This window comes from Oncorhynchus keta, unplaced genomic scaffold, assembly GCF_023373465.1.
Source record: "Oncorhynchus keta strain PuntledgeMale-10-30-2019 unplaced genomic scaffold, Oket_V2 Un_scaffold_17242_pilon_pilon, whole genome shotgun sequence".
Taxonomy (NCBI): domain Eukaryota; kingdom Metazoa; phylum Chordata; class Actinopteri; order Salmoniformes; family Salmonidae; genus Oncorhynchus; species Oncorhynchus keta.
Window position 1 is genome coordinate 343,452 of NW_026290817.1, and position 24,303 is coordinate 367,754.

At 43.7% G+C, this 24,303-nt stretch overlaps 1 protein-coding gene and 1 long non-coding RNA gene across 4 annotated transcripts in view; both read left to right on the plus strand.

The window, feature by feature from the left end:
• Window positions 1–91: 91 nt before the first annotated feature.
• Window positions 92–7,466, plus strand: LOC118374092 (uncharacterized). The gene is made up of 4 exons (XR_008128353.1): window positions 92–190; window positions 3,434–3,528; window positions 5,885–5,952; window positions 7,344–7,466. It is a non-coding gene; the product is annotated as an uncharacterized LOC118374092 (long non-coding RNA).
• Window positions 7,467–8,292: 826 nt separating this feature from the next.
• col9a1b (collagen, type IX, alpha 1b) overlaps window positions 8,293–24,303 on the plus strand; it is a 59,075-nt gene continuing 43,064 nt past the window's right edge. Inside the window, exons 1-10 of one of the 3 annotated variants that reach the window (XM_052514290.1) lie at window positions 8,293–8,426; window positions 12,221–12,819; window positions 13,406–13,468; window positions 13,730–13,765; window positions 13,892–13,954; window positions 17,410–17,463; window positions 20,953–20,988; window positions 21,212–21,235; window positions 21,478–21,531; window positions 23,603–23,656. In XM_052514290.1, the coding sequence (XP_052370250.1) occupies window positions 12,757–12,819; window positions 13,406–13,468; window positions 13,730–13,765; window positions 13,892–13,954; window positions 17,410–17,463; window positions 20,953–20,988; window positions 21,212–21,235; window positions 21,478–21,531; window positions 23,603–23,656 (447 nt within the window). In that variant the 5' untranslated portion in view covers window positions 8,293–8,426; window positions 12,221–12,756. Of the gene's footprint in view, window positions 8,427–10,331; window positions 11,453–11,481; window positions 12,820–12,851; window positions 12,873–13,405; window positions 13,469–13,729; window positions 13,766–13,891; window positions 13,955–17,409; window positions 17,464–20,952; window positions 20,989–21,211; window positions 21,236–21,477; window positions 21,532–23,602; window positions 23,657–24,303 lie in introns of those variants that run through there. The other 2 variants (XM_052514289.1, XM_052514291.1) reach the window with 2 other exon arrangements.

Below are 24,303 nucleotides of genomic sequence, written 5' to 3' on the forward strand. Positions count from 1 at the left end.
TTGCCAGGGGCCTTATCACACAGTGGGGTCAGCCAATCACATCTTTGGTTCCAGATCCCCAAATCCTGCCTCTCTCTCAGTCTCCTTCAAGCAGACACAGAGAGACCAGCAAGCTCATCTCTGCCCTGCACAACAACAGCTGGACTCCTTCATATCTCTTTGGACATGTGGGATGGTGTGCTTGCACAAAGTGAGTGTGTAACATGTATATAATTATTGCTTGTTGTTCTTTGTAGTTTTTACTATTGCCTATTGCTTTCTGCCTCTGTGTATATCGTTGGTAGCATATCCATTTATACAGTCCTTTATTACAATTATCATTGCTCTCGTGCTATCATACAGTATGTACAATGTATTCATTACCCCTGTTTTCTGTCCAGTACAGAACTACTACCATTCCACTACCTTTCCATGTACATTTCATCTGTGTGTGTGTGTGTGTGTGTGTGTGTGTGTGTGTGTGTGTGTGTGTGTGTGTGTGTGTGTGTGTGTGTGTGTGTGTGTGTGTGTGTGTGTGTGTGTGTGTGTGTGTGTGTGTGTGTGTGTTGTTAATAAAGTATCCTTGTGTGTAACTCTGAGGTTGCCTTATTCCCCTTTCTTACCGGGGGAGGTGCAGGAGGGATCAGGTTAAAGATTATACCGCAAATGGAGAGTCGCTCTCTTTCAGGTACCATAGAGAATGATAGAGGACTCTAGTGCCCAAAAGCCTGTTTTAGCATGGGCAGGGTCAATGAGGACTTTCAACATTTAAGTCGTTTAGTGGGTGGGTCAGCAGGAGGGATCATCCAATGAATTATACCTGTGAGCAAATATGCCATACCTGCAGGTGACAGTAAGTCCCCAAGCTTGCCTTCATAGCTGTTCAAACACACTCCAGGTGGTAGCATGCACACTTTCAGTTTGTTTTTCAACTCATAGAAAATGGACTACTTCAAAATGGAGATGGCCTCAATGGCTCGCTCACAGACTCCATAATGGGACAGATACAAAGAAGAGTCCTCTATCATTCTAGTTGGGATAGAATCCTGCGGTACCTGTGGCACACCAGGTACAGGGTTGTCTACCCATGATGTAGGCTATGTATTACACATTCATGCAGGTGGCAGGCTCTAGGCTACAAAATAAAATATCATATTAGGAGCCAATAGTCTATTTACTTCCTGCTTTAATTTGATCTCTGACTTGTATGAACACGGTAATGCATTTGTTAAAGACATGGAGTGTGTCCCAGATGGCACCCTATTGTGCATTTATTTTGACTAGAGCCCAATGGGATTACCTATGGATATCCTATGGGATGCTCTATGGGATACCCTTTGGATACCCAATGGGATACCCTATGCGATACCCTATGGATCCTCTATGGATACCATATGGATACTCTATTGACACCCTATGGATACCCTATGGATACCCAATGGGATACCCTATGGGCCACCCTATGGATACCCTATGGGCCACACTATGGAATACCCTATGGATGCTCTATGGAATACCCTATGGATACCCTATGGGATACCCTATAGATACCCCATGGATACTCTATGGAAACCCTATTGGATACCCTATTGGATACCCTATGGAAAACCCATGGGATACCCTATGGGATGCTCTATGGGATAACCTATGGATACCCTATGCGATACCCCATGGATACTCTATGGATACCCTATGGATATTCTATGGATACCCTATGGGCCACCCTATGGGCCACACTATGGGATACTCTATGGATGCTCTATGGAAACCCTATGGAATACACTATGGGATACCCTATAGATACTCTATGGATACTCTATGGAAATCCTATTGGATACCCTATGGATACCCTATGGATACCCTATGGAAACCCTGTGGATACCCTATGGGCCACCCTATGGATACCCTATGGATAACCTATGGGCCACACTACGGGATACCCTATGGATACCCTATGGGCCACCCTATGGGGTGCTCTATGGGCCACCCTATGGATACCCTATGGGCCACACTATGGAATACCCTATGGATGCTCTATGGAATACCCTATGGATACCCTATTGGATACCCTATGGAAAACCCATGGGATACCCTATGGGATGCTCTATGGGATAACCTATGGATACCCTATGCGATACCCCATGGATACTCTATGGAAACCCTATTGGATACCCTATTGGATACCCTATGGAAAACCCATGGGATACCCTATGGGATGCTCTATGGGATAACCTATGGATACCCTATGCGATACCCCATGGATACTCTATGGATACCCTATGGATACTCTATTGATACCCTATGGGATACCCTATGGATACCCAATGGGATACCCTATGGGCCCCCCTATGGGATACCCTATAGGATACCCTATGGATAACATATGGGCCACCCTATGGATAACCTATGGGCCATCCTATGGGATACCCTATGGGCCACCCTATGGATACCCTATAGGATACCCTATGGATACCCTATTGGCCACCCTATGGATACCCTATGTATGCCCTATAGGATACTCTATGGATACCCTATGGAAACCATATGGAACCTATGGAATACCCTATGGATACCCTATGGAAACCCTATGGATACCCTATGGGATACCCTATGGGCCACCCTATGGGCCAAAAGTAGTGCACTATAAAGAGAATAGGGTGCCATATGGGACACAACCATGGGCTGTAGAAACATATTACATTGTTAACCCTTATTAGCTCTTCCTGACCTTCAAAACTGAGTGCTTGTTGAAGAGTCTTTCTTCACATTACCTTCACCAAACAACAGTTTTGTTGGTGTCCTAAGTGTGAATCTATGGTGTGAACTGTGTGGACATGTTTCAGTCAGGCTTGTATGGGAACAGATCACAGAGATGCACCATCTATAGATGCACCATTGGCAGCATGTTGTCTGCATCCCCAACTGGTATGGGAACTGCACTTCCATGAACTGCAAGGCTCTATAGAGGGTGGTGCGGACTGGCCAATACATCACTGGGGGTGAGCTTGCTGCCCTCCAGGACATTTACACAAGGCAGGACATTTACACACAGTCAAAGCTGTTGTTCTATTTACACACTATTTATTCACCAGTGTGACCAAGACACTATCCACTTTATAATGATAAAAACAGTCATACTTGACACAGTACATTCATCATTTAGACTGTATATCTGATTGTGTACATAACTGTTTGATTACTATGCATAATACCTTCTTACTACTTCTTGACGTTTGATTACTATATTGATATTGTACTGCACTGTGGAAGGAGCACCTTTATACCCGCTGTAAACTGTGTATGTGACGAATACAATTTGATTTGAAATAGGAAACTAACCCTAGTACAGTGTTTAACCACCGGACCCACTCCCCACCCCCGGAGAACAGTATAAGTCACGCCTCAAAGAAAACCTCCTCAGTTTGCTAGTCTTACCAGAGGTGTTATTTTGTAGGTTCTTCTTGTTCCTCACACAGCTGGGACCCCTGGACAGACTTGACCAACCACAGAAAACCTGCTAAAGGCCTACTGAATGGGTGGATTCAAAAGGTATACATTAATTTATTGATTGATGTATGGAGGTATTGCTTTGCATTATCATGCTGCTATTATACAGTCATTCATGTATTAAAGTTCACAGACTAAGCTATACATTTTGAACTGAACTGCAAATCTGTAGATCTTGGGTCTCTGACCTTGTTCCTGGAGAGCTCCCCTACTGTAGGCTTTTGCACCAGCTCCTGTTGTAACTAACCTGATTCATTTTATCAACCAGCTAATGATTCAAATCAGGTGCACTAGATTAGGGTTGGAAGTTAAAACGTGCAGGACGGTAGCTCTCCAGGAAGAGGGTTGCAGAGCTCTGCTGTTGATGATATAGGATTCTATATATAGGATTCTGTTTTTGGTACAAAGAGGGCTTATTCATCTGCTAACATCTGTATTCCTAACAGTTATGTTCCTAACCTAACATCTGTGTTCCTAACATCTGTGTTCCTAACCTAACATCTGTGTTCCTAACCTAACATCTGTGTTCCTAACATCTGTGTTCCTAACCTAACATCTGTGTTCCTAACAGTTATGTTCCTAACCTAACATCTGTGTTCCTAACAGTTATGTTCCTAACCTAACATCTGTGTTCCTAACATCTGTGTTCCTAACCTAACATCTGTGTTCCTAACATCTGTGTTCCTAACATCTGTGTTCCTAACATCTGTGTTCCTAACCTAACATCTGTGTTCCTAACATCTGTGTTCCTAACCTAACATCTGTGTTCCTAACCTAACATCTGTGTTCCTAACATCTGTGTTCCTAACCTAACATATGTGTTCCTAACATCTGTGTTCCTAACCTAACATCTGTGTTCCTAACAGTTATGTTCCTAACCTAACATCTGTGTTCCTAACATCTGTGTTCCTAACCTAACATCTGTGTTCCTAACATCTGTGTTCCTAACCTAACATCTGTGTTCCTAACTTAACATCCGTGTTCCTAACCTAACATCTGTGTTCCTAACATCTGTGTTCCTAATATCTGTGTTCCTAACATCTGTGTTTCTAATATCAGCGTTCCTAGCATCAGTGTTCCTGACAGCTGGGTTCCAACATCAGTGTTCCTAACATCTGTGTTCCTAACACCTGTGTTCCTAATATCAGCGTTCCTAACATCTGTGTTCCTAATATCAGTGTTCCTAACATCTGTGTTCCTAATATCAGTGTTCCTAACATCTGTGTTCCTAATATCTGTGTACCTAACATCTGTGTTCCTAACATCTGGGTTCCTAACATCTGTGTTCCTAACATCTGCGTTCCTAACATCTGTGTTCCTAACATCTGCGTTCCTAACATCTGTGTTCCTAACATCTGCATTCCTAACATCTGCATTCCTAACATCTGGGTTCCTAAAATCTGGGTTCCTAACATCTGTATTCCAACATCTGTGTTCCTAATATCTGTGTTCCTAACATCTGTGTTCCTAACATCTGTGTTCCTAATATCTGTGTTCCTAACATCTGTGTTCCTAACATCTGGGTTCCAACATATGTGTTCCTAATATCTGCATTCCTAACATCTGGTTTCCTAACATCAGCGTTCCTAACATCTGTGTTCCTAATATCTGTGTTCCTAACATCTGTGTTCCTAACTTCTGGGTTCCTAACATCTGTGTTCCTAACATCAGCGTTCCTAAAATCTGTGTTCCTAATATCTGTGTTCCTAACATCTGTGTTCCTAACATCTGGGTTCCTAACATCTGCGTTCCAACATATGTGTTCCTAATATCTGCATTCCTAACATCTGGGTTCCTAAAATCTGGGTTCCTAACATCTGTGTTCCTAACATCTGGGTTCCTAATATCTGTGTTCCTAACATCTGTGTTCCTAACATCTGTGTTCCTAACATCTGGGTTCCAACATATGTGTTCCTAATATCTGCATTCCTAACATCTGGTTTCCTAACATCAGCGTTCCTAACATCTGTGTTCCTAATATCTGTGTTCCTAACATCTGTGTTCCTAACATCTGGGTTCCTAACATCTGTGTTCCTAACATCAGCGTTCCTAAAATCTGTGTTCCTAATATCTGTGTTCCTAACATCTGGGTTCCTAACATCTGCGTTCCAACATATGTGTTCCTAATATCTGCATTCCTAACATCTGGGTTCCTAAAATCTGGGTTCCTAAAATCTGGGTTCCTAACATCTGGGTTCCTAACACCTGTGTTCCTAACATCTGTGTTCCTAACATCTGTGTTCCTAACATCAGCATTCCTAACATCTGCGTTCCTAACATCTGTATTCCTAACATCTGCGTTCCTAACATCTGTGTTCCTAAAATATGCGTACCTAACATCTGGGTTCCTAAAATCTGAGTTCATAACATTTGTGATGACATAACATTTGTATTTTAGGGAGGTCCTCCTCTACTTGTTATGCCATGTGATCCCACAATGCCTCAGCACAGGCCTTCACTCGCAGAGTAAGTATTGTTTAATACTCTGTAGAAGACATACAAACAGTAGGGTAGTACATTTAATTATCTTCTTAAACTCTGGCAAAAGCTTAATGTATAGGCAATGTGAATTCCCAATTTATGATGATGTGAACAGTTCTTATAGAAATGTATGGCTTACACTGCTGCTGGAGATGTTACTAAAGATGTGAGGTCAGGAATGAGGGATGCTGATGATGACGATAATCAAATCAAATTTATTTATATAGCCCTTCGTACATCAGCTGATATCTCAAAGTGCTGTACAGAAACCCAGCCTAAAACCCCAAACAGCAAGCAATGCAGGTGTAGAAGCACGATGGCTAGGAAAAACTCCCTAGAAAGGCCAAAACCTAGGAAGAAACCTAGAGAGGAACCAGGCTATGTGGGGTGGCCAGTCCTCTTCTGGCTGTGCCGGGTGGAGATTATAACAGAACATGGCCAAGATGTTCAAATGTTCATAAATGACCAGCATGGTGGAATAATAATAAGGCAGAACAGTTGAAACTGGAGCAGCAGCACAGTCAGGTGGACTGGGGACAGCAAGGAGTCATCATGTCAGGTAGTCCTGGGGCATGGTCCAAGGGCTCAGGTCAGTTGAAACTGGAGCAGCAGCATGGCCAGGTGGACTGGGGACAGCAAGGAGTCATCATGTCAGGTAGTCCTGGGGCATGGTCCAAGGGCTCAGGTCAGTTGAAACTGGAGCAGCAGCATGGCCAGGTGGACTGGGGACAGCAAGGAGTCATCATGTCAGGTAGTCCTGGGGCATGGTCCTAGGGCTCAGTTCCTCTGAGAGAGAGAAAGAAAGAAGGAGAGAATTAGAGAACGCACACTTAGATTCACACAGGACACCGAATAGGACAGGAGAAGTACTCCAGATATAACAAGCTGACCCTAGCCCCCAGACACAAACTACTGCAGCATAAATACTGGAGGCTGAGACAAGATAATGATGATGATCATGATGGTAATCTAATTTCAACATTTCATGATGGTAAGAAACTGATTGATACAATGGTGCAGCTAGGTATGACTGCATCAGTGAGCCAAGATGTCAAGTCTCGAGCCAGGGTGTTAGGCTTAAGAGGAAACAACCGACACTCAGAGATAATATTTATTCAGTGCTCACAGCAGGGCTACGTACAGCAGTGCAGCAGCTTTCCAAACACTGGGTGATTGGATGTCTGTCTGTCCACGTACTGTAATCACTGCAGTGGCAGCTTCTTTCAGTGTGAAGGTCAGGCTACAAGGCAATCAGCACTGGTGCAGGCTAGGAAGAAGGTGGCGCTTGGATGTGCGCACGCGCACGCGCACGCGCACACACACACACACATCCTACTTCAGCCAAGACAAGTCAGTCTGTCTTTTCCTCTTTGCAGGGGTGTCTTTTTCCTCTGGAGCTGACAGTCAAACTGAGCTGGACCTGTGTCCTCCGATTAAGGTCAGAGAGGATAGTTTCCCAGGTCAGAGTTCAAACTACTGGGAACAAAACAACCATTCAAAAAACAAAATTAAAACTCTCCACGTCAACAAGTATCCCTGATGTACTGGAACCTACCAACAGGTTGTTATATCATGTCCCAGTTTCACATTGCTGAGCCAGGAGAGGAACCGTTCAAAAGGGACCTGATGTACTGGAACCTACCAACAGGTTGTTATATCATGTCCCAGTTTCACATTGCTGAGCCAGGAGAGGAACCGTTCAAAAGGGATAATGATTTACTGTGAACCTACCAACAGGTTGTTATATCATGTCCCAGTTTCACATTGCTGAGCCAGGAGAGGAACCGTACTGTAATCACTGCAGTGGCAGCTTGTTATTCAGTCACATTGCTGAAGGCCAGGACAAGGAACAGCCAGCATCCCTGATGTACTGGAACCTACCAACAGGTTGTTATATCATGTCCCAGTTTCACATTGCTGAGCCAGGACAGGATCCAGTTTCACTTCAGTATCCCTGATGTACTGGAACCTACCAACAGGTTGTTATATCATGTCCCAGTTTCACATTGCTGAGCCAGGAGAGGAACCGTTCAAAAGTATCCCTGATGTACTGGAACCTACCAACAGGTTGTTATATCATGTCCCAGTTTCACATTGCTGAGCCAGGAGAGGAACCGTTCAAAAGTATCCCTGATGTACTGTAACCTACCAACAGGTTGTTATATCATGTCCCAGTTTCACATTGCTGAGCCAGGAGAGGAACCGTTCAAAAGTATCCCTGATGTACTGGAACCTACCAACAGGTTGTTATATCATGTCCCAGTTTCACATTGCTGAGCCAGGAGAGGAACCGTTCAAAAGGGATCTGATGTACTGGAACCTACCAACAGGTTGTTATATCATGTCCCAGTTTCACATTGCTGAGCCAGGAGAGGAACCGTTCAAAAGGGACCTGGATCAACCTCTCAGCATGTTGCCTACAGAATAGGGCCAGCATTCAACTTCAGAATTAACACAAGGTAAATAGCACTGGTCCAGTGGGCGGCTAGCGCTGTAGATGTAATGGATTATTATATTAGATTATTCTTTATTTATTCAGGGAAAACCCATTGAGACCATGGTCTGAATCCCAAAGGTGCCCTGATCACAGCAATACAACAACCAATACAATGTCAAACAAAACAACAATCAATACAAACACAACATTTATGAAAGACAGTCCTCAGCTACTAGGTATTCATTTAACACTCTAAACTTCCCGGGCGGCACCAGAACATCTAATTGTAAACAAGCGTCGTAAACAAACAGGGAGTAATGAATTGATCTACGGGACTTCAATGAGAACCAGCCAACCTTTTGATACAGGATGCAGTTGTGAGTATTAAAACTGTCACCTGTGATAAAGTGAAGGGCTCTATGGTAGACAGCATCCTAAGGGTTAAAAGTAGTTAGTGGCTGTTTGTTGTATTCTGGGTATTGTGTCACCATAGTTTTTAAGAACGGTCAGGAAAGTTGACTGTACAATCTGTTTCCTGCTGTTTAGGGAGAGGCAAGATCTATTTGTTTTAAATAAGCCCACTTTAAATCTTAGCTTTTTAAACAGTTTATTTTAATTTAACTAGGCAGTTAAGAACAAATTCTCATTTTAAATGATAGCCTAGGTACAGTGGGTTAACTGCCTTGTTCAGGGGCAAAACGACAGATTTTTACCTTGTCAGATCGGGGATTCAAACTTGCAACCTTTCAGTTACTATTTCAACGCTCTAACCACCAGGCTACCTGCCTCTAACCACTAGGCTACCTGCCTCTAACCACTAGGCTACCTGCCTCTAACCACTAGGCTACCTGCCTCTAACCACTAGGCTACCTGCCTCTAACCACTAGGCTTCCTGCCTCTAACCACTAGGCTTCCTGCCTCTTACCACTGGGCTACCTGCCTCTAACCATTAGGCTACCTGCCTCTAACCACTAGGCTACCTGCCTCTAACCACTAGGCTACCTGCCTCTAACCACTAGGCTACCTGCCTCTAACCACTAGGCTACCTGCCTCTAACCACTAGGCTACCTGCCTCTAACCACTAGGCTCCTGCCTCTAACCACTAGGCTACCTGCCTCTAACCACTAGGCTACCTGCCTCTAACCACTAGGCTACCTGCCTCTAACCACTAGGCTACCTGCCTCTAACCACTAGGCTACCTGCCTCTAACCACTAGGCTACCTGCCTCTAACCACTAGGCTACCTGCCTCTAACCACTAGGCTACCTGCCACAGTATGTTTTTTAAATGATAAATCCTTGTCAATCCAAAAGCCCAGATATTCATAGGCAGGAACCTGATCAATGTGAGAACTGTTCAATTAATAAATATATAGTCCATTGGAGAAAAAGTGTGAGAATTAGAGAAAAACATATATTTAGTGTTGCCCACATTAAGTCCACCTTAAAAAAAACAGGGCATTCTGTAAGGCACCAAAGTCAGATTGCAGCTCTAACAACACTTGGTCAACAGTTGGGGCAATGGCATACATAACAGGATCATCTGCATACAGATGAATATTACAAGTTTGAACAAATAGACCAATATTATGTATAGAAATAGTGAAGAGAACAGATCTCAGTACCGACCCCTGTGGTACACCTTTCCTAATATCCAGGAACCTAGACTTGACACCATCACAAATCACACACTGTACCCTGTCTGACAGATCATTCTCAAACCACTTGCAAGAAGCCTGATTCAGGCCTATTTCAGTCAACCTTTGAATGAGAGTGTGATGGTCAACAGTGTCAAAGTCCTTGGAAAGCTCTATAAATAAGGCAGCACAATGATTTTTATGATCCAAGCAACTTAACACTTTATCTAAAAGGAGCGTAGCAGCTGAAACGGTGCTACTGGATGACCAGGTCTAAAACCTCAATTCACATTAAGAATAGAACGAGAAGTTCTTATCTGACAGTTGGTCAGGGATTCTAAAAGTTTGGAAAAGCAAGATCATTTGGAGATTGGACGGTTGTTATCTAAGTCAGAAGGATCTCCTCCTTTTGGTAGGGGGAGGACATGTGCCACTTTCCAGATCTTAGGGATAACACCAGAAACAATAGTCAAATTAAATATATACTGTAGGTTAACGGTTCTGCAATATTTGGCCAGAGAGCTGCAGTATTGGTGAACACTGCCATCTACCGGTCATGTTTGGTACTGTCCCTGTCCATGGTGCTGAATCTGGGTAACTCACAGCACATTGCAGTATCTTATCTAGAGCAACTAACAAGAGCAATTAGGGTTAAGTGCCTTGCTCAAGGGCACATCGACAGATGTTTCACCCAGTTGGCTCGAACCAGCGACCTTTCAGTTACTGGCCCAAAGCTCTTAACCGCTGGGCTACCTCCCGCGCTAATAGGCCACATGAAGGGCCACTGCTCACTTTAGGAGAATTATACATTGTTTTAGCCATAGCATCACTTGTGTATAATTTAACTACAATTATATACGTTTTTTTGTCAATTACTCTGGACTTGATGTGTAAAGCATGTAGATGAAGAGACAACTAGGCCTTAACATATAGGCCTATTATGCATGGCGATGTTTGCCAATTTATCAAAGGCTAATATGTACAAGATAGGTGACTATTTCTCTCCCATGTTTCAGATCAGCGTATCCCCTTGGACTACCGGTTGAATTTGCGTTTGTGATAGTTTTACGAATGAACGGCAGTACGGTAACCAAGAACTGGAATATTTGGCAAATGCACGATTTGAACGGCGAAGAGCAGTTTGCGGTTAGACTGAACGGAGAATCGCTGTCTCTTGAATTCACCTTCACAACATTGAATAAAACACGAGAGACGGCAGTTTTCCCTTTCCTACCGTCCCTCTTCAACTCTCAATGGCACAATATCTTACTGAAAGTCAGCAAGCGTTCTGTAACTCTGTTCGTGGATTGCGTTATGGTGGACTCTCAGAACACACCCCAGAGAGGTATAGTCAACCTGGATGGATACACGTTGATTGGAAAGCTGAAGGATAACCCCGTTTTAGCAGTGCCAGTGAGTTAATTGTTTTGTAAACTTGTGCTTAGCCTCATTTCATAAGGGTAGTCCTATGGCAAGTACAAGAGGTTTTGGACTTTAAGGCATAGTGACTGCGCTTGTTAAGTAACGGCAGGGCCACTCCAAATATTCAAACCTAGTTTTTCGGCATACACTCTAGCCTACATTGGAGAGTTTTACTGTAAATGACCTACACCGGGAGGGACTTTTTAGCTGAATGCGGCCTATGTGGAATGCGTGGCGCTCCGCCATGTCAATTTCTACAAATACGTGGGAATTGTAACACAGAGGTTCTAGTCCAGAAGATGACCTGGCTGTGTCTAGGGAAGACCAGGCAAAGTTTCTATGATGGCAGCGCAACATTATAGGGAGATGTTTGTAATATAGTCCCAAAACTAAATCACAGAGTAAAAGTCCGCGTAATATCGCGCTAATTGCCCTTTGATAATACTTGTCCAAGTGGTTTGGGATGTCTTTAAAAATATATATTTATCATCAGGCAGGTTCACTCTATTCGTGGTCAGAGTAAAGAGATATTAATAACATTACAATCAGTAGTTATCTTACTGCTCGGGTGAAATTAGTATGATTAGTTGAGAATCAAGCATGTAATTTGAGGACTAGGCCTACATGATGATTCAGCCGATTGAGGATTGGTGACGATACCTAATGATTTAACTATCACTATTTTGCCAATTATAATATATGTAGGTTGTGAATGTGACTTATGTCCGAGTGATTATTATTATTGTATTTATTTTTCAGTTTGAACTCCAATCGATGCACATTGATTGTGATGTGGGGCGACCACAGACCTGCAATGACCTACCAGCCAGGACGTCGTAAGAACCATTGACAAAACAGACTGCAACCACGGTCAAATTATCAAACTTAATTATCAAAATAGCTAGTACAGAGGCTGGTATTATCTAGTCCAGGCAACCATTGTAAATAAACAACATGAAAAATGATCAATAAATCCCAAGCCAATAAAACACAAGCCATTTAAATCGCCCGCTATTATTTTCCATTTTCCATTTGCCCTCTGCACCCATAATAAACCCTCCCAGTCTGTTCGGACGCAGTCTGTGAATTCTGCCAATCACTTCCTATAACTAAGCAAGGTCATGAATATGCATAAAGCTTTGATGCCTATGGTACCTCTGGCGGTTCAGTTGGTAGAAACGGATTCAGTTGGGTGACTTTTTTTGTCGGGGTCCGTCAACCCAACTCATCCAAGAAAAAGGAAAACATTTTGACCCGTTCTTGCTGTCCTGGGAGAGGGAAGAGCAGGAGAGACCATGGCTCAGGGGCAACTTTTTTGGGTACTTTTGGTGCAGATTGTCCTTATTTGCTCCACACAAGTAAGTCCTTCTCTGTGTACCTCTGTTTTCAGGTGGACGAAATAGAACTTCAGGTGAGTGTATCTACATTATGTTATTCTCATGGATTTATTGTTGCGGAATCAACTAGCAGAATGTCCAGATTCTAGTTGGTCTAGTCATGCAAGTGAATTTGTTCTATAAGAAATACTGAAACAAATCAAAGGATGATCATTTCATTTTTGTAGCTGGGTGACTGTGACTGAGCATACAGTATGTACTTACATCATGTACTCACTGGGTACACTGGTTGACTCAACCAAGTTTACACATCATTAAATGTAATAGATGATGAATTGATGTCTGCCCAGTGGGTAGCTACTATCACATGGATTGGACACATTTCTCAGAACAAAGGCTATTGGCTTCAGTTGTGTTGGTGTCTTATGTTTGCTTTGCTGTGGCAGTTATGCACCTGTTATTCCTTGAATGAATGATTATTGGCTAAACCTAACGGAGACTTCTGCTTCTCCTTCACTTTCAGACATACAGTATGTCCCATACAGTTCATTATGTATAGCAATAATATCCATAGCTGATTGCATTGTTTGACCGTCTCTTTGTCCAGAGGGCCTCGGGCCCCGTCGGCCCTCCAGGACCCGCAGGTGTCCCAGGAATTGATGGTGTCGCTGTAAGTTCTCTCCTCTATTAACTTGAATTATCTTCCAAATGATAAAGAGCATTATCACAACTCATGTTCATAATTATGTGATTATGTGATTCGAATGATGGGCGAGCACAACCCTTTTTACAACCATAACCAGCTGCATGCTGAAGAGTTGGAATTAGACCAATTATGTATAAACACATATGTATACATTTGTGAATATATCTAGATATATATTTATATATGTATATATGCATTTCACATGTAGACCTTTTTCTATTTCAGGGTGAGAGGGGAGACGACGGAGAGGATGGCCCTGCTGTAATTATAAACTTTTCATGTTTTTATTTTATTGTTAACACAATACTATGTGACTATCATCTAGTAATTCTGATGTATTTGACTGTCAGTATGTTGTTCTGCTTTCTATTGTGGTTGTGTTGTTAGGGTCCTGATGGAGATGCAGGTAAACTAGGCTCAGCCGGGTTGCCAGGTGTGCCCGGGGATGATGTGAGTATCCTGTTTCAAATCATTCATCCTTTGCCTTCAATTTCCTGTTTGTTGTCATTGGCGCCTTTTTTGTCATCTTTGATGATAGTAATAGTGAACTAGTCATGATGACTGTCATACTCAGGTTATAGCAGCAGTACAGTAGCTAGGGGGTGGAACTTCTCAATATGTGCACCTTCTAACCTTAAAATTATTATCTTGCTTCATCAATGTGTTGATGTGGTGGTAATGACCACTTCTTTACCTAAGAAAGGAGCCAATCAATCTTTACACAAGAGAGGAGCCAATCAATCTTTACCCAAGAGAGGAGCCAATCAATCTTTACACAAGAGAGGAGCCAATCAATCTTTACCCAAGAGAGGAGCCAATCAATCTTTACCCAAGAGAAGAGCCAATCAATCTTTACCCAAGAGAAGAGCCAATCAATCTTTACCCAAGAGAGGAGCCAATCAATCTTTACCCAAGAGAGGAGCCAATCAATCTTTACCCAAGAGAGGAGCCAATCAATCTTTACCCAAGAGAAGAGCCAATCAATCTTTACCCAAGAGAAGAGCCAATCAATCTTTACCCAAGAGAGGAGCCAATCAATCTTTACCCAAGAGAGGAGCCAATCAATCTTTACACAAGAGAGGAGCCAATCAATCTTTACCCAAGAGAGGAGCCAATCAATCTTTCAATCAATCTTTACCCAAGAGAGGAGCCAATCAATCTTTACCCAAGAGAAGAGCCAATCAATCTTTACCCAAGAGAAGAGCCAATCAATCTTTACCCAAGAGAGGAGCCAATCAATCTTTACCCAAGAGAAGAGCCAATCAATCTTTACCCAAGAGAGAAGCCAATCTTTCAATCTTTACCCAAGAGAGGAGCCAATCAATCTTTACCCAAGAGAGGAGCCAATCAATCTTTACCCAAGAGAGAGCCAATCAATCTTTACCCAAGAGAGGAGCCAATCAATCTTTACCCAAGAGAAGAGCCAATCAATCTTTACCCAAGAGAGGAGCCAATCAATCTTTACCCAAGAGAGGAGAGAGGAGCCAATCAATCTTTACCCAAGAGAGGAGCCAAATCAATCTTATATCTTTACCCAAGAGAGGAGCCAATCAATCTTTACCCAAGATCTTTACCCAAGAGAAGAGCCAATCAATCTTTACAGCCAAACCTGGAGAGCTGAGCCAATCAATCTTTACCCAAGAGAAGAGCCAATCAATCTTTACCCAAGAGAGAAGCCAATCAGAGAAAAATGTGAAGAATTTTCAAGCAGACCAAATATATATATATATATTAACCTTTATAGTAACCTTTATTTAACTAGGCAAGTTAGTTAATAATAATCACCTACAATGACGGCCTACACCAGCCAAACCTGGATGACGCTGGGACAATTGTGCACGGCCCTATGGGACTCCCAATCATGGCCGGTTGTGATACAGCCTGGATTCAAACCAGGGTGTCTGTAGTGATGCCTCTAGCACTGAGATGCAGTGCCTCAGACCGCTGAACCAGGGTGTCTGTAGTGATGCCTCTAGCACTGAGATGCAGTGCCTCAGACCGCTGAACCAGGGTGTCTGTAGAGATGCCTCTAGCACTGAGATGCAGTGCCTCAGACCGCTGAACCAGGGTGTCTGTAGTGATGCCTCTAGCACTGAGATGCAGTGCCTCAGACCGCTGAACCAGGGTGTCTGTAGTGATGCCTCTAGCACTGAGATGCAGTGCCTCAGACCGCTGCGCCACTCGGGAGCAAAGAAAAGGCTAAGAATCTGACAGTTTCCTTTGTGACACAACAGTCTCTTTGTTCAGGCAGAGAGAAGGAAGGCCTGCACTTAATTAACTGTAGCTTCCATCCAAATTGGAGGGAGAAAAGAGGGTTAGGAAAACACTCGTAGGATATTAGTTTGTACTGATATTCTAAAGCACACTATTCAGTGTACATGATCCATGTATCACTTTGTACGTAGTTTGCATTTCAGTCACACTTCTGCTGTAGGTTCACAAAGTGACTGTAGTAGGTTTATAGAGGGTGAACAAAGGCATACGGATGAGATATCAAATATTAGGAACACCTTCCTAATATGGAGTTCCCCCCTTTTGCCAGTACTACCTCAACTTGTCAGGGCTTGGACTCTACAAGATGTCCAAAGCGTTCCACAGGGATGCTGGCCCATGTTGACTCCAATGCTTCCCACAGTTGTGTCAAGTTGGCTGGATGTCCTTTGGGTGGTGAACCATTCTTGATACACACAGGAAACTGTTGAGAGTGAAAAACCCAGCAGTGTTGCAGTTCTTGACACAAACCGGTGAGCCTGGCACCTACTACCATACCCCGTTCAAAGGCACTTCAATATTTTATCTTGCCCATTCACCCTCTGAATGGTACACATAGACAATCCATGTCTCAATTGTCTCAAGGCTTAAAAATCATTCTTTAACCACCTGTCTCCTCCCCTTCATCTACACTGATTGAAGTGGATTTAACAAGTGACATCAATAAGGGATTGTATCTTTCACCTGGATTCACCTGGTCAGTCTATGAAATAGAAAGAGCAGGTGTTCTTCATGTTTTTATACTCAGTGTACATGGATATTGTTGTTTTTGTCCAGAAAATGATTGCTGTGAAGTGTTTTTTATTATTTTGGCAATATTTTTTCTCACGCCCATAAAGCCTTAGTGAAACAGTACCCAGCAGTGTTTGTGCTGTGGGTGTCTCCAGTCCCAGTTGGATCCTCAGGCTGCTGTGGAATGATACCTGTCAATGGGGCTTGTTTGAGTTGGACCAGAGGAATGTGGGTTAGGGTTAACCACTCTCCCAGTAACTGTCTCAGAGAGATGTCTCAGTTTGTCTCAGATGCTCTGTAGTGTCCTGACCGTTGTGTCTGTGGAGATAATTCCTATTCCAGACTCGATGCCGTCATCTATTCAAACTGAACATGATCTATCTTAAATCAATATAATCCAAGGAAGCGTTTGTTGAAACTATTTTAAAATGCCAACCTCAGTGAGAGAATGGAGAAGAGCATGTATTTCACAGCGTTGCCGTTCTGTCAAGCTGTGCTGAAAAGCACTGGATACACGTCTCTGCTAATGCACAGTATTTACACATTCATTCATTGTGGGTGGGGCATCGTTTAGTCCTGCCCACGTACACACGCCTACTTCTGAGCACCTCCCACTCCATTAGCTGTGTGACATACGCAACGTTTTTGTGACATCATATACATAATACAGCTGGAATTATTATGAGATTAGGAAGACTCAAAGCACACTTTAAAGTTGGTAAAGTTGCAAAAACATTTCTTAGAGAAAGGTATTTTGTTATGATCGCTTATGAAAAGGTAACTAACTCTTATGGTTTTCTAGCGTACAGCTGATCTCCTACTGACATTGGACAACATTTCTGTCTTTGTTGTGATGGATTAGTGAAGCCTGGTCTCTCTCTCCTCTCTTCCTGTCTCTGCAGGGTTTGACTGGTCCTACTGGAGACGAAGGTCCCGATGGTCCCCTTGGACAGAAAGTGAGTAACTAATCACTAATGAGCCCTTTAATGTTTCTGCTTCATAGACTCTCAGAACGTCTGGTCCCAGGTGTTTCTGCTTCATAGACTCTCAGACAGTCTGGTCCCAGGTGTTTCTGCTTCATAGACTCTCAGACAGTCTGGTCCCAGATGTTTCTGCTTCATAGACTCTCAGAACGTCTGGTCCCAGGTGTTTCTGCTTCATAGACTCTCAGACAGTCTGGTCCCAGGTGTTTCTGCTTCATAGACTCTCAGACAGTCTGGTCCCAGGTGTTTCTGCTTCATAGACTCTCAGACAGTCTGGTCCCAGGTGTTTCTGCTTCATAGACTCTCAGACAGTCTGGTCCCAGGTGTTTCTGCTTCATAGACTCTCAGACAGTCTGGTCCCAGGTGTTTCTGCTTCATAGACTCTCAGACAGTCTGGTCCCAGGTGTTTCTGCTTCATAGACTCTCAGACAGTCTGGTCCCAGGTGTTTCTGCTTCATAGACTCTCAGACAGTCTGGTCCCAGGTGTTTCTGCTTCATAGACTCTCAGACAGTCTGGTCCCAGGTGTTTCTGCTTCATAGACTCTCAGACAGTCTGGTCCCAGGTGTTTCTGCTTCATAGACTCTCAGACAGTCTGGTCCCAGGTGTTTCTGCTTCATAGACTCTCAGACAGTCTGGTCCCAGGTGTTTCTGCTTCATAGACTCTCAGACAGTCTGGTCCCAGGTGTTTCTGCTTCATAGACTCTCAGACAGTCTGGTCCCAGGTGTTTCTGCTTCATAGACTCTCAGACAGTCTGGTCCCAGGTGTTTCTGCTTCATAGACTCTCAGACAGTCTGGTCCCAGGTGTTTCTGCTTTAGACTCTCAGACAGTCTGGTCCCTGTCTGGTCCCTGGTCCCAGGTGTTTCTGCTTCATAGACTCTCAGACAGTCTGGTCCCAGGTGTTTCTGCTTCATAGACTCTCAGACAGTCTGGTCCCAGGTGTTTCTGCAGTCTTCCCAGGTGTTTCTGCTTCATAGACTCTCAGACAGTCTGGTCCCAGGTGTTTCTGCTTCATAGACTCTCAGACAGTCTGGTCCCAGGTGTTTCTGCTTCATAGACTCTCAGACAGTCTGGTCCCAGGTGTTTCTGCTTCATAGACTCTCAGACAGTCTGGTCCCAGGTGTTTCTGCTTCATAGACTCTCAGACAGTCTGGTCCCAGGTGTTTCTGCTTCATAGACTCAGACAGTCTGGTCCCAGGTGTTTCTGCTTCATAGACTCTCAGACAGTCTGGTCCCAGGTGTTTCTGCTTCATAGACTCTCAGACAGTCTGGTCCCAGGTGTTTTTCAGACAGTCTGCTTCACAGTCTGGTCCCAGACTCTCAGACAGTCTGGTCCCAGGTGTTTCTGCTTCAGACTCTCAGACAGTCTGGTCCCAGGTGTTTCTGCTTCATAGACTCTCAGACAGTCTGGTCCCAGGTGTTTCTGCTTCATAGACTCTCAGACAGTCTGGTCCCAGGTGTTTCTGCTTCATAGACTCTCAGACAGTCTGGTCCCAGGTGTTTCTGCTTCATATACTCTCAGACAGTCTGGTCCCAGGTGTTTCTGCTTCATAGACTCTCAGACAGTCTGGTCCCAGGTGTTTCTGCTTCATAGACTCTCAGACAGTCTGGTCCCAGGTGTTTCTGCTTCATAGACTCTCAGACAGTCTGGTCCCAGGTGTTTCTGCTTCATAGACTCTCAGACAGTCTGGTCCCAGGTGTTTCTGCTTCATAGACTCTCAGACAGTCTGGTCCCAGGTGTTTCTGCTTCATAGACTCTCAGACAGTCTGGTCCCAGATGTGTTGGTGCTGTCTTGTCCATTCTTTTGGTCATTGTCACACCAGACAGTACAATCAGATCTGGGACCAGGGTGACTCTCAGCCGGGTGACTGAGCCAAGCTGCTGACTGTCCATTCACCCATTGTGTTGGCAGGCAAGACAGCAGGAATTACAATTACAACGTGTAAAGCAATTCCTCATGACAAATGAGCTTTAATCCCTGATCCCTGATCCCTCCCTGCCAGAGTTCTGGGTAATCTCCGTGGGGAACCAGGCCCAAGCATCATAGTCGTGTTCATTAGGAAAAGCAAGGAAAACATTTTTAAAACGTTTTGCAACGGAGAACAAAATTAGAGTTTCTTATTGGACGTGTTCACTAAGTCCCTCCCAATTGTTTTTCTTCATTTTGGTACATAATGAACAGGACCCAAGTCTTGGGGGAACATTTGCTGGGCCAAGTGCACCCTGCATGGCTCAGGTTCTCAGTCACAGGATTAAACTGAAAGAATGTTAATTCAGTCTGTGAAGTCTCTAGATAAGTAATTACTCAGACGGCTTCATTTGTCTAAGAAGGAAATTGTCCAGAATATTTGTTGGAAGTGTCAAAAGGATACGGAGTAGTATCCTGTTGTGTTTCTGATGAGATGACAGCATGTCTTCATGGAGAAATACTTTGATGTTTTCCACATACATAGTTTGTTGAGTCTCTAGTTAATGATTTTACTCAGATGCCTTAATTTGTCTAAGAAGGAAAAGAAATTGTCGAGAATATTACAGCACAGGAATCGAACAGCTGCAGAATTGATTTGGTGTGTGTTTGGTGTGTGTTTAGTGTGTGTTTGGTGTGTGTTTAGTGTGTGTTTGGTGTGTGTTTGGTGTGTGTTTGGTGTGCGTTTGGTGTGTGTTTAGTGTATGTTTAGTGAGTGTTTGGTGTGTGTTTAGTGTATGTTTGGTGTGTGTTTGGTGTGTGTTTGGTGTGTGTTTGGTGTGTGTTTGGTGTGTGTTTGGTGTGTGTTTAGTGTGTGTTTGGTGTGTGTTTGGTGTGTGTTTGGTGTGTGTTTAGTGTGTGTTTGGTGTGTGTTTGGTGTGTGTTTGGTGTGTGTTTGGTGTGTGTTTAGTGTGTGTTTGGTGTGTGTTTAGTGTGTGTTTGGTGTGTGTTTGGTGTGTGTTTGGTGTGTGTTTAGTGTGTGTTTGGTGTGTGTTTAGTGTGTGTTTGGTGTATGTTTGGTGTGTGTTTGGTGTGTGTTTAGTGTGTGTTTGATGTGTGTTTGTTGTGTGTTTGCTGTGTGTTTAGTGTATGTTTGGTGTGTGTTTGGTGTGTGTTTAGTGTATGTTTGGTGTGTGTTTGGTGTGTGTTTGACAATGTCTAAGGATTTGGAACAGTCGCTAGACTATTACAGTATAAGAATACAAGTCGTGTGAATATATGCAACAGAGGCTTTTATCCAAAGCATCTTAGATCTTTAGTATGTGTCTGTGGTCCTGGTGGAAATAGGAATGGATACTGAATTCTGTTTGTGTTTACATGACAAGCTAAAAACATGTCTTCATGGAGAAAATACTTGTATGTCTTCTACATGCATAGTTTGTTTTGGGTGCTGGATGGAGGATGATTAACTCACAGTATATATTAGATATTCTCTTTACTGTTGTCTCATGTTCACTGTGTTTTCAAACTGACATGCTATTTTACTTTGTTTCAGGGTGAACCTGGGAAACCAGGACCTCGTGGACTAGCTGTGAGTTACATTATTCTCTATGAACCACTCATTCATTAGTGGAATCAGTCCATACTGAAGACTCAGAGGGCCCAGCTATAGAACATTCAGCTTTCTCACATCACTTGAAACGTAGCTTCTAAGGCTTATTCATGAAGCCTTCATTGAGCCTTCATAGAGCCTATAAAGATGCTGTAGTATCTTATGTCATTGACTCGTCTGGTGCTTCTGTTTTCCTCCATAGGGCGTTGGAGACGATGGACCCCCTGTTAGTATTTGACAGTATTATTAATTACACATTCACACATGACACACGTATTACATCTTTATAGTACAGTATCTAATAAAATGTCATTCACGTTAGTCATGGTAAGATACCTTTGATGCATTCGGAAGACATATTGTTGAAAAACTTTCAAAACGATGAAAAATGCAACAACAAAAAAAAGTATATGATAAATTTGTACAAGTCATAATTTTCAGTGAATGAATACGTATTTCTCTGAACAGGGACCCCCGGGGCCAGGAGGACTTCCAGGTGATTTGGGCAAAGGTGGACCCCCTGTGAGTATCAGTTACAGACCCTCATCACCTAACGATCCTCATCACCTAACAATCCCCTTGCCTTAAGGATCCCCATGAACTATCGATCTTCATCACCTAACGATCCTCATCACCTAACGATCAGCAGCTAATGGGGATCCTTAATAAATACAAATACCTAAACGATCATCATCACCTAACGATACTCATCACCTAACGATCCTCATCACCTAACGATCAGCAGCTAATGGGGATCCTTAATAAATACAAATACCTAAACGATCATCATCACCTAACGATACTCATCACCTAACGATCCTCATCACCTAACAATCCTCTTGACTAAACGATCCCCATGAACTAACGATCCTCATGACCTAACGATCCTCATGACCTAACGATCCTCATCACCTAACGATCCTCATCACCTAACGATCAGCAGCTAATGGGGATCCTTAATAAATACAAATACCTAAACGATCCTCATCAATAACAATCCTCATCACTAACGATCCTCATCACCTAACAATCCTCTTGACTAAACGATCCCCATGAACTATACGATCCTCATGACCTAACTCACATCCTCATGACCTAACGATCCTCATCACCTAACGATCCTCATCACCTAACAATCAGCAGCTAATGGGGACTAATAACGATCCCCATGACCTAAACGATCCTCATGACCTCACGATCTTCATCCGATCCTCATGACCTAACAATCCTCATCACCTAACGATCCTCATCACCTAACAATCCCTAACAATCCTCTTGAAACGATCCCCATGAACTAACGATCCTCATGACCTAACGATCCTCTCATCACCTAATCTTCATCACCTAACGATCCTCATCACCTCATGACCTAACAATCCTCATCACCTAACAATCCTCATCACCTAACGATCCTCATGAACTAAACGATCATCATCACCTAACGATACTCATCACCTAACGATCCTCATCACCTAACAATCCTCTTGACTAAACGATCCCCATGAACTAACGATCCTCATGACCTAACGATCCTCATGACCTAACGATCCTCATCACCTAACGATCCTCATCACCTAACAATCCTCTTGACTAAACGATCCCCATGAACTAACGATCCTCATGACCTAACGATCCTCATCACCTAACGATCCTCATCACCTCACACTCCTCATGACCTAACAATCCTCATCACCTAACAATCCTCATCACCTAACGATCCTCATCACCTAACGATCCTCATCACCTAACGATCCTCATCACCTAACAATCCTCTTGACTAAACGATCCCCATGAACTAATGATCCTCATGAACTAACAATCCTCATGAACTAACGATCCTCATGAACTAACGATCCTCATGAACTAACGATCCTCATCACCTCACATGGCTCAAACTCCTCATGACCTCACACTCCTCATCACCTCACACTCCTCATCACCTCACACTCCGCATGACCTCACACTCCTAATGACCTAACGATCCTCATCACCTAACGATCCTCATCACCTCACACTCCTCATGACCTAACGATCCTCATCACCTCACACTCCTCATCACCTAACAATCTTCATCACCTAACGATCCTCAGGACATATAGATCCTCATAGATCCTCTGTCCACATAGTGATTCCCTATGTAGACAGCTTGAATTGGGCCGAACAAACCAGTGCTTTTCTCCTGCTTGATTTCTGTCAGGTGAAAATAAACAGTACTGGACCCTAAAATCCTGAGTACCAGCTCCTATTTCAGTCCACTTCAAGCACTGCATGTAGATAGTTTGGGAGCTGGAGTCTTAGTGCCAAATATGGCTGATTGGATGTGCAGCATAAGAGGCTGCTGAGGGGAGGACGCCTCATAATAACGTCTGGAACGGAGCGAATGGAATGGCATCAAACACCTGGAAACCATGGAAACCATGTGTTTGATGTATTTGATACCGTTCCACTAATACCGCTCCAGCTCGTCCTCCCCAATTAAGGTGCCACCAACTTCCTGTGATGTACAGTACCTCCTCTGTCAGGAACGTCAATCAAAAGGTGAATGAAAATGGACCATGTTTGTTTGATCTGCTTTCTATGTCCGTTACCACAGGGTGCTATGGGAGTGAGAGGACCAACAGGACCTGGTGGATCAGTAGGGCCGAGAGTGAGTAGTACATCTGTGGATCAGTAGGGCCGAGAGTGAGTAGTACATCTGTGGATCAGTAGGGCCGAGAGTGAGTAGTACATCTGTGGATCAGTAGGGCCGAGAGTGAGTAGTACATCTGTGGATCAGTAGGGCCGAGAGTGAGTAGTACATCTGTGGATCAGTAGGGCCGAGAGTGAGTAGTACATCTGTGGATCAGTAGGGCCGAGAGTGAGTAGTACATCTGTGGATCAGTAGGGCCGAGAGTGAGTAGTACATCTGTGGATCAGTAGGGCCTAGAGTGAGTAGTACATCTGTGGATCAGCAGGGCCTAGAGTGAGTAGTACATCTGTGGATCAGCAGGGCCTAGAGTGAGTAGTACATCTGTGGATCAGTAGGGCCGAGAGTGAGTAGTACATCTGTGGATCAGTAGGGCCGAGAGTGAGTAGTACATCTGTGGATCAGTAGGGCCGAGAGTGAGTAGTACATCTGTGGATCAGTAGGGCCGAGAGTGAGTAGTACATCTGTGGATCAGTAGGGCCGAGAGTGAGTAGTACATCTGTGGATCAGTAGGGCCGAGAGTGAGTAGTACATCTGTGGATCAGTAGGGCCTAGAGTGAGTAGTACATCTGTGGATCAGCAGGGCCGAGAGTGAGTAGTACATCTGT